We start from the raw sequence: 8,657 nt of genomic DNA, 5'->3' as shown, positions 1-8,657 counted from the left end.
AGCACCCTGAGGCTCAGGGAAGTGGTTTTGAGTGGCAGTGTCACATGCTCAACGTGCTCAACAAGGAGCCGCCTGCTTCAGGGTCCCTCAGGCCCAGTCTGGCTCCCTGTCGAGGGGCCTCTGAAGCCTGTGGGTAGAGTCTCCCTGAGCCTGAGGGCTGCAGTGGAGGGGGTCTTCCAGGTGCTTCTGCCTCAGACCAGGAGGGGTTCAGCCTCCAGCTCCAAGTCCAAGTGCAGCCTGACTTCTCTGGGCCAGGCTGGCGGGGGTGGGGTGGGGAAGAGGACTCCAGGAGGCCGTTGTCCAGGACCAGCCTGGTGCCTGCTCTCAGCATACCTGTGCAAGGGCCGAAATGAGTGTCGTCATTTTCTGCAGGAGTGGGAAGACCAGCCCCGCTCCGAACAGGGCCTGGCCGCATTCACTGTGGGGCAGGGGTGGGAGGGGCCGCTGTCAGCTCTGGAAAGCAGGCCGGGTGCTTGCCATTCTCGGGCTGTCAGAGCCCCCCGAAAGGAACTCGCCTGCCGAGAGGCAGCTGGGTCCACCCCATGCTGAGTATGTGACTGGTGGCCCTGGGGGCCCCTTCACAGAGGGCAAGCCTGAGGCTCCGCCGGTGGTCCCCTGCGTGAGCCGAGCCACCTGGCAGCACAGGCGGCCTGTCCCCCTCGTCGGCACTCCTGTCCCGTCCTGGGCGGTGTGTGAGCAGCGCCTGCGGCCTGCCCGCAGGTACACGGTCCTCTTCTCGCACGGCAATGCCGTGGACCTGGGCCAGATGAGCAGCTTCTACATCGGCCTGGGCTCGCGCATCAACTGCAACATCTTCTCCTACGACTACTCCGGCTACGGCGCCAGCTCGGGCAGGCCCTCCGAGAAGAACCTGTATGCCGACATCGACGCTGCCTGGCAGGCGCTGCGCACCCGGTGAGCTCTGTGCCGGGGTGTCCCCTCGCAGGGGACCGCATCCCATGAAACTGGGGGGGGGGATGTCGAAAGGCACCCACCAGGGACTCAGGCTGGTCTACTGGGGAAGGAGGATGCCCCAGCCAGGTCCCGGGGGTGGCCTGGGGAAGAGGGAGCCGTCAGCGGCCGCACTGGGCCGGAAGGTGAGGCCTGGCCTGTGTCCCCTCAGCGTGGTGACAAGGCATGCTTGGCGTGCAGGGAGCTGTGGTGGGCGGTCCGCAGACCCCCCTAGGCAGGGGCGGCGATGCAGTGGGGCTGAGGGAGCAGTGGGCAGGGGCCGGAGCCCAGCAGGTGGCATGTGAGGGCTGTGTGAATAGACTGGGAGCCCTGAGGCCGTGGGAGCACTGGAGTGCAGGTGGGAATGAGTTGCTATGTTGGGGTTCTGAGGGTGGGCCCATGAGGCACTTGGCCTCATCCTGGGGGCAGTAGGTGAGGGTAAGGCCGCTCTGGGCCTGGAGAGTTCTGTTAGGCAGCTGGGTGCCCAGCACAGCTCTGGTGGCTGGTAGGAGGAGGTCAGCAAGTGGAGGACACACCCCCATGCCCCTGAACCCCCACTGTTCTGGTCATCCAGGTGGTGGGCAGATGCCTCCCATCCCAGTGCTTGTTCGCAGAGGCACGTTTGCTGGGTCTTGAGCCAGCCCGCGGCCCTCCTGAGGCACAGCCCTGCCTGCCTGGCTGACCAGCCTACCCGCTCCTTCAGGGACCAAAGTCAGCCTGCCCTGGGGAGACAGGGCCCTGGCTGCCATGGTGATGCACTTGGCAGTATCTGCGGCAGGCCCTGGGCTGGGGTCCCCTGGCACTGCCCTGGCACCAGGGACCCATCCTGGGTGGTGTGGTGCAGGTACATGCCCACCATCAGCTGCCCTAGCCCTTCCTGTTGTCCCCGTTGGCCAAGTGTCAGCTCTGTCCATTGTCCATCCGTCCTGCTGCCAGCACTGACTTCCAGGGATCTGGTACCTCAGTCCCAATAGCCGAGAGGCAGAGGGAGGGAGGGAGGGTTGGGCCCCAGGAGTGCCAGGGGATGCGGAGGCCTGGGGGAGAAGAGCCGTGCATCTGTCACCTGTCACTTTTGTCCAGGTGGAGACGTCCTGGGGCCGCTGGAGACCCCTGCCTGGAGCTGGGTGATAGGGCTGAGCTGGTGCTCAGCGCAGAGGCAGCTGTGGCAGCCTGGGAGCAGGCCGGGGAGGGGTGGCCAGGGTGGTGGGTACAAGGCCAGGTGGCGTCCCTGAAGCCTGGGGGCAGGCAGGGGTTAACCTGGGATGCTGCCAGGACAGGGACAGGTAGGGATGCCCCCGGGCCGACTGGGAGGTGGAGTCTGGCTGCCTAGGTGTGTTCCCCAGGTGAGATGCAGACCTGCCCTGGTCCCTGTCCACCAGGAAGAGGGCCGTCCTTTTGGGATGGGGCTGTTGGTATGCTGGAGAGCTTGACAGCCTGCGTGGGGAGGGTGGTGAGTGGGTCCCCGTGCTGTAGGGAACAGGCATGTAGGGGCGGTGGACCTGGCTTGGGGCTGGATTAACCGTGTTGGGGGGCTCCTAGGGAAGGCGTCAGGGCAGGAAAAGGGGCTGGGGCCTGGGGGTGGGAGCTGGTGCTGAGGAGGGAGGTCCAGGGCCTGGCCTCTGTAGGGAAGGTGCCCTGAGAAACGGGTGGCCCCCGCCCACTTCCCCGCAGCAGCCACTATTCTAATTGGGCGTGGGGACACTGAGGGGTGAGATTTGGAGGGCTGTCTTCATTCCCCACAAGGAAGGGGGTGGGTGAGGGGTGCAGAGAGGAAAACAGCCCCTGCCCCCCCCCCCCCCCCAGTGCAACCGGGAAGGGCTACAACAACAGGGACAGGAAAACCCCAAGCAGATTCTGGGTGTGGCCCTGGTGAAGTGCTTAGGGTTGGGGCTGGGCGACCAGGGGGAGCAGGAGGGGCCCTAGGGCTACCCTGCCCCCAGGAGCCGCTGTGGGGCTCACAGCATTGCGCTTCCCACACCTGCCCGAGTAGATGCTGTCAGAGAAAATGGGTGCAGAGCCAGGTGGCCTGGGGCTGCCCGAGCCCCGCCAGCCTACTGAACGGGCAGGGGAGGGTCGCTGGAGGCTGTGCGGGAGAATGGGGGAGTAGGGCGGGCGGTGGGGGGGGCGGGCGAGTGTGTGTTGTGGCCTTGGCTGACCGCGCCCCGCCGCCAGGTACGGTATCAGCCCGGACAGCATCGTCCTGTACGGGCAGAGCATCGGCACGGTGCCCACCGTGGACCTGGCCTCGCGCTACGAGTGCGCCGCCGTGGTGCTGCACTCCCCGCTTACCTCGGGCATGCGCGTCGCCTTCCCGGACACCAAGAAGACCTACTGCTTTGACGCGTTCCCCAAGTGAGCGCCTGGCGGGCTGGGGGTGGGGGCGGGGTTCGCCGGGCGCGGCGGAGGCCTGACGGGCCTCGCCCCGCCCCGCAGCATCGAGAAGGTGTCCAAGATCACGTCACCGGTGCTCATCATCCACGGCACGGAGGACGAGGTGATCGACTTCTCGCACGGGCTGGCGCTCTACGAGCGCTGTCCCAAGGCCGTGGAGCCGCTGTGGGTAGAAGGCGCCGGGCACAACGACATCGAGCTCTACAGCCAGTACCTGGAGCGCCTGCGGCGCTTCATCTCCCAGGAGCTGCCCAGCCAGCGCGCCTAGCGGAGCGGCAGTGCCCTGAGCCGCGTCGGGAGGACCTCAGCAATAAAGCGGCCCCCGGACTCGCCTCGCGCCGGCCCTGGGGGCTGCATGTGAAGCCCCGGGCGCCCGGGCCGCCCCGGGCCCCCCGAGGCAGCTGCGGGCCAGGGGCCGGAACTGACTCGGCCCACGGGCTGTGGACGATGTGCTAGTGACAGAGCCACGCTCTCCTTTCCTTTTGGAAGCAAAACGAAGGAAAAACGTGAAAACAAATTAAAGATTTAAAATTTTAGGGTTCCTCTCCTTGTTTTCATTGCTCAGCGACTTCGTAGAGGATGCTGGGCTTGCCCCAGCCCACCGGGGGAAGTTCGGCACAAATGCAAATGTCACCACATTCTTCCTGCAGGAGAGGGATGGGGCTCAGGACCAAGCCGGAGCGCCCCTTGAGGCTGCTTGTTGCCTGGGAGCTGACGGAGGGGCGCGCAGCATTTGAACCCAGAACCCTGCCTGCCTAGATTGGTCGCGCCTCGTGGGAGGGTGGGCTCCTGGCTGATTTTTCCCCCTTGTCTCTTCAAGACAGCCCTGGGAGAGGGAAGATGACCGCAGCGCGTCTCTTCTCGGCTCTGGGGCCCCAGCGAGGCACTTTTCCCTTCCATGATAAGGATGCTGCACAGTCATTCCCACGGTAGATAAGCGCGCAGCGCAATCTCAGGGCTGCCCTTCCTTTCCCGCCTGTCCTTTCGCACCCCCCGCACAGAGAGCCAAGACAAGTTACCGGGGTCCCGGGGGATGGGCCAGGTCTCTTTGCAAATGGGGAGGCTGAGGTCCGGGGAAGGGCAGTGGCAGGTCCGAAAGGCCCTGTGGACTCTCCCCAGGAAAGGGGGCCATCCTGAGGCTGGGCTCCTGCAACACGCTTCGGGGCCTTTGCGCTGTGTTTGCCCGGGTGCCCTTGAGGGCGGGTGTCTCTGGACCCCAGCTGGAGGCGGGGCTCAGCACTAAGCCGTGTTCCCTGCAACCTCCAGGGCCAGAGCGCTAGAACGGGGAAGACCTCGGAGACGGGTAGCCCGTCGTCCACCCCGGGGTCCGGCGGCGGCTCAGCCTGTGTCAAGGGGCCGGGCGGTGGCGGGGCGAGGACGCGGAGCCGCTTGCTTCCAGCTGGTCCTAGTCCGCGGCGGGTGATGCCCGGCCCCTTTAAGAGGCGGTGCTTCAGCCTGGGGGCGGGGACGACGCCCTGTCGGCTCGGCCGCCGGGAGCACGTCACGTGCGCGAGCGTGACGGGAGCGGAAGTAGCGTGGCGCGCGCACGGAAACGGCGGCGGCGGCGGCGGACCGCGGAGGAGGGTACGGCCTCGGGGGTAAGTGGCGGAGCCTCGGCACCCGCCCGGCCGACCCCTGCCCTTCCCGCCGCTCCCGACGGCTCCGCGCCGTGTCCCGGCGCCTCCGCGGGTCAGTGTTGACACCGAGCGGGATCAGGTGGCGGTGGGTCGCTCCGCGTCAGTCCGGCGGGGTTTGGCCGCCCAGCAAGCTTGTGTTGCTCACAGTCGGGAGTTGCGACTTGCTCCTCAGAGATCTTAGAATGGCCCGCCAGGCCCAGACAGAGTGCTGCTGTTGTCACTGTCAGACGGGAGGTGGCCCACCCGGGGGTCGTGCGACAGGCGCCCCTCCCGCTGCCGCCCTTCCAGGCTTGCCCGGGTATACTGGCCTCCGGGCTAGTCCAGCCTTCCAGCCTACGGAGTCCCGTCCCACCCAGCTCTGACACCGGACAGAGCCCCGGCCTCGGAGCGGGCGGGGAAGCCGCTGGTGCCTTCGTCCCTCCCGAGCCCCATGGGCCCCTCTTGCTCAGTGTCTAGGGTCATTTTTTATAATACAGGACGCTTAGAAGCAAACCCGAATGTCACTAGAGCAGAGAACACCCGTGGCCCTGGCTCTCGGTTGCCCTTGTCACCACAGGATGTTTGCACAGACTGCACTTTGAGTCTGACACACCCTCGTACGTCGCGGTCTCGTGCGGAAGCCCCCGGCACGGCCTGACTTCCTGTCATTCTCTTGCTACAGTATTTCTTCCCCGAAGCGCCCCTCTTTCCTGACTCCTCGGCTGTGTGCGCCACCTGACCCCTGGCGCCGCATTGGTCACAGCATGTTTTCACCACGTCAGAATGTAAAGTAAGTTCACCGAGAGCCAGGGCCCCGCCATACAGCAAGTTTAAAGCAACTGCTTACAGCCGAACAAAAATGTTTTCATGCACAGAGTAAGAAATTCAGAGTATGCAAGGGCGTCAGGTGAAAACTCAGTGTCCTTCCCACCTCTGACCTCCAAGGCCCGCCCCCCCCGGCCCCCCACGGCAGAGATAAACCAGTTTCTCACGCATCAACAATCTTCACGTACATCGAATGTTTTTACAAGAGGCCGCTCAGTGCTCATGAGACCCCGCTTGGACAGTGCGCGGACACAGAGCCGGGACTCATTCGTTTTAATGGCGGTACCATATTTTATTAGTACTGTCATTTATTTATTCTATTTTCTGTTGGTTGAGATTTAGGTTATTTCCAGGCTTTTGTAACAAGCGACGTTAGGTTGACTGTCCTTGTACAAGCGTCTTTGGAGCTAAGTGTGGATATTTCTGGCTGAATTCCTTAGTGTGAAAGGGCTGAGTCAAAAGGCTTTCTAGAGCTCCCTAACTCCTACGTGATCTCTTGGGGGGGGGGTACCAAACTTCCCCCTCTCAATAAAGGAGAGGGCTAGTGTCCCCACTGCTTGATCCTGCAGAGCTGGCAGGTGTAAAATAGTTTTATCATAGCTTTATGTTTCCTAGACATATAATAGATCCTAGTGCTTTTGTCAGATTTGTTTTTTATGTTGATTATTTCTACCATTAATACAGTCATTTTGAAACTCAAAAGATCAGTGTTTAATATAAACATGTACCAATTGAAAAGCTGTATTTCATGTTCTTTGTCCATTTTTCTATTGGGTTGTTCGTACTGGTGTTTTCCAGGAGCACTTTACATATTAAGGTTTAGCCCATCATCTATTAGAAGTGTTTTTCTCCAGTCTTGTCATTTGTCTTTGACTTATTTTATCTTTCAAGAACATTTATTTCTCTCTCTTTGCCAGGCATTTAAAGTCATCGTTAGTGTTTTTTCATGTGGCTTCTGCATTTTGTGTCTTCTGTACTCTAAGGTTATATAACATTTGATATTTTCTTCTGGGAATGTAACATTTTATATTTAAGTTTTTGGTCTAATTCTAGAAAGTACTCCTGGGAATGACAATTAGGAACCCGAACTGCTTTTTTCCCAAATCGTTCGTCCCAACTCCATTTCCCGGAAAAGTCATCATGCCCACCGGAGTGCCATCGCTGGCATCCCAAGCTGTGGCCTGCGTGCGGGTTGTTCCAGGCTGTCATCACCAGCCCGGCCCCTCCTCAGCCCTGCCTTTTCCTGGCCAGCCTTGGGCCAGCTTGTCCACTTCCCTGACCCCGACCTTTTTTGGAGAAAGTGGGATTGCTTAGATCTGTAGATTAAGGTGACAGAAAATTGCCATCCTATAACTGACAGTTGATGCCTGGCATGTGTTCCACGCATTCTGGTTCCACAAGACACTCGTGACAGATCCTGCAAATCCAAGGAGGTGTGCGCCCCACCCCACTTCACCGGGCACATGCTGTCCTCAGGGCAGCGGCTTTTCTCAAGCGAGAACAGCGCCCTTCCTTCAGCACACACACCCTGCTGTTCCCTCAGCCGGCCCATTGCACATAGGGGACAAACTGAGGCTGGCCCCTGTGGGCCAGGCGCCTCCAGCTGACCTGGCCCGTGCTTGTCTGCGAGGACTCGCCTCCCTCCATGTGGGATGCCTGTGAGGGGCTGCCTTGGGCCGCTTCTGTGGGCCCAGGGAACCACAGGGCAGGATGGGGGAAGCCAGTAGTACATTCCAGGATGCGCCCCCCTTCCCTTCCACTTGGTACGGCCCATGGGCCAGGCCGCCTGGGAGAAAGACCAACTTTCGGTTCTCCATTTTGTGAGTTTTCTCGGACAGTGTGTTCACAGGCAGCAGTGTTCTCCTGCCCAGCAAGTGCCTGAGCATGCCCCCGCTCCAGGCAGGTGGCCCCCCAGAATCTCCAGTCGTGGCCTGGCGCACCTCGGACGTGGGCCCCTGCCAGGCTCCGATCTGAGATGAGGCCTCCAATGAGAGCCAACCCTTGGCTCGAGCGCCCCGATCTAAGACGTGGGCACTCTCCAGGATAGCATCTGTGTGTTTGATTCACGGTTGGAGTGCAGGGACCACACGTTGTCTGTGGGATCGCTCAGAAGGGGTGCCTACCCAGAATCACAGTCCCCGCCGCTGTGCATTTCAGAGCGCCTGCCATGTGCCGCATCGACCTTCACAGCAACCCTGGCCCCTGGGGTCGCCATCTCACTGCGCCCACTGACAGAGGAGACGGCTCAGACCTCGGGCTCCTTGGTGCTCATGCTCTCGGGCCACCACAGGCGTGCCCTGCTGGCAGACCGTGGCCACATGTGCGTCCACAGCAGGTGATGCTCAGAGGGGTTAGGGCCAGGCCAAGGTCACTGCTGGGAAGAGTTAAACTGGGTGTTGTCTGAAGCTCAGTGCTCCCAGCAGAGGCCCCCAACCTGCTTGCACTGAGTCTGCGACCCGTGTGGGAGGGGGAGGTGTCCTGAGGGCACCTGCCTCAGGCCAGGTCAGCCACAGCAGGGCCTGTGACACGTGGCCTGAGGCCAGGCAGCTGAAACCCCATCCAGCCTCTGTAAGCTGCTGCTTTCAGCTGGGTCCCGGGCCAACCGAGGACTGAGGGCAAGCAAGAGCTCTGGGGGTCCCCCCCGGAAAGGAAGCCAGTGAACACGGTGGGGCCGGGTCTGCCCCTCCCGCTACCTGGGGGAGAAGGAATGCAGGCCCTGGCTCTGTCCCCAGCAGCTCCGGGCAGGGGGCTGCCGTGTCCTGAGCAGCAAGACCAGCAATGGACTCGTCTTCCAAGTGGAGGATGACAGCCACATGCCCTCCATCTGGCTAGGCTGGCCTGGGGCCCACTGTGCCTGGCCACGTCCCTTGTCCC

General features: G+C 62.0%; 1 protein-coding gene and 1 long non-coding RNA gene across 2 annotated transcripts; both read left to right on the top strand.

The window, feature by feature from the left end:
• The first annotated feature begins 27 nt into the window (after positions 1–27).
• On the top strand, positions 28–3,878 carry ABHD17A (abhydrolase domain containing 17A). Its single transcript, XM_011372612.2, has 3 exons — positions 28–915; positions 3,124–3,303; positions 3,385–3,878. The coding sequence occupies exons 1-3, from the start codon at positions 350–352 to the stop codon at positions 3,608–3,610; spliced, it is 972 nt and encodes a 323-aa protein (XP_011370914.1). The 5' UTR covers positions 28–349; the 3' UTR covers positions 3,611–3,878.
• A 983-nt stretch (positions 3,879–4,861) lies between these two features.
• LOC105300407 lies at positions 4,862–8,009 on the top strand. The gene is made up of 3 exons (XR_896604.2): positions 4,862–4,940; positions 5,641–5,748; positions 7,941–8,009. It is a non-coding gene; the product is annotated as an uncharacterized LOC105300407 (long non-coding RNA).
• Positions 8,010–8,657: the final 648 nt, after the last annotated feature.

This window comes from Pteropus vampyrus, unplaced genomic scaffold (genome assembly GCF_000151845.1).
Source record: "Pteropus vampyrus isolate Shadow unplaced genomic scaffold, Pvam_2.0 Scaffold212, whole genome shotgun sequence".
NCBI lineage: Eukaryota > Metazoa > Chordata > Mammalia > Chiroptera > Pteropodidae > Pteropus > Pteropus vampyrus.
This window is presented reverse-complemented; position numbering and strand designations above follow the sequence as displayed.

What these genes read in the sequence shown, in the direction of transcription:
- ABHD17A (XM_011372612.2), top strand. Translation starts at nt 350, where the DNA reads ATGAGTGTCGTCATTTTCTGCAGGAGTGGGAAGACCAGCCCCGCTCCG. An exon ending in TGGCAGGCGCTGCGCACCCG is followed by an intron (nt 916 to 3,123) that starts GTGAGCTCTGTG and finishes CCCCGCCGCCAG; the next exon opens with GTACGGTATCAGCCCGGACA. An exon ending in TGCTTTGACGCGTTCCCCAA is followed by an intron (nt 3,304 to 3,384) that starts GTGAGCGCCTGG and finishes CCCGCCCCGCAG; the next exon opens with CATCGAGAAGGTGTCCAAGA.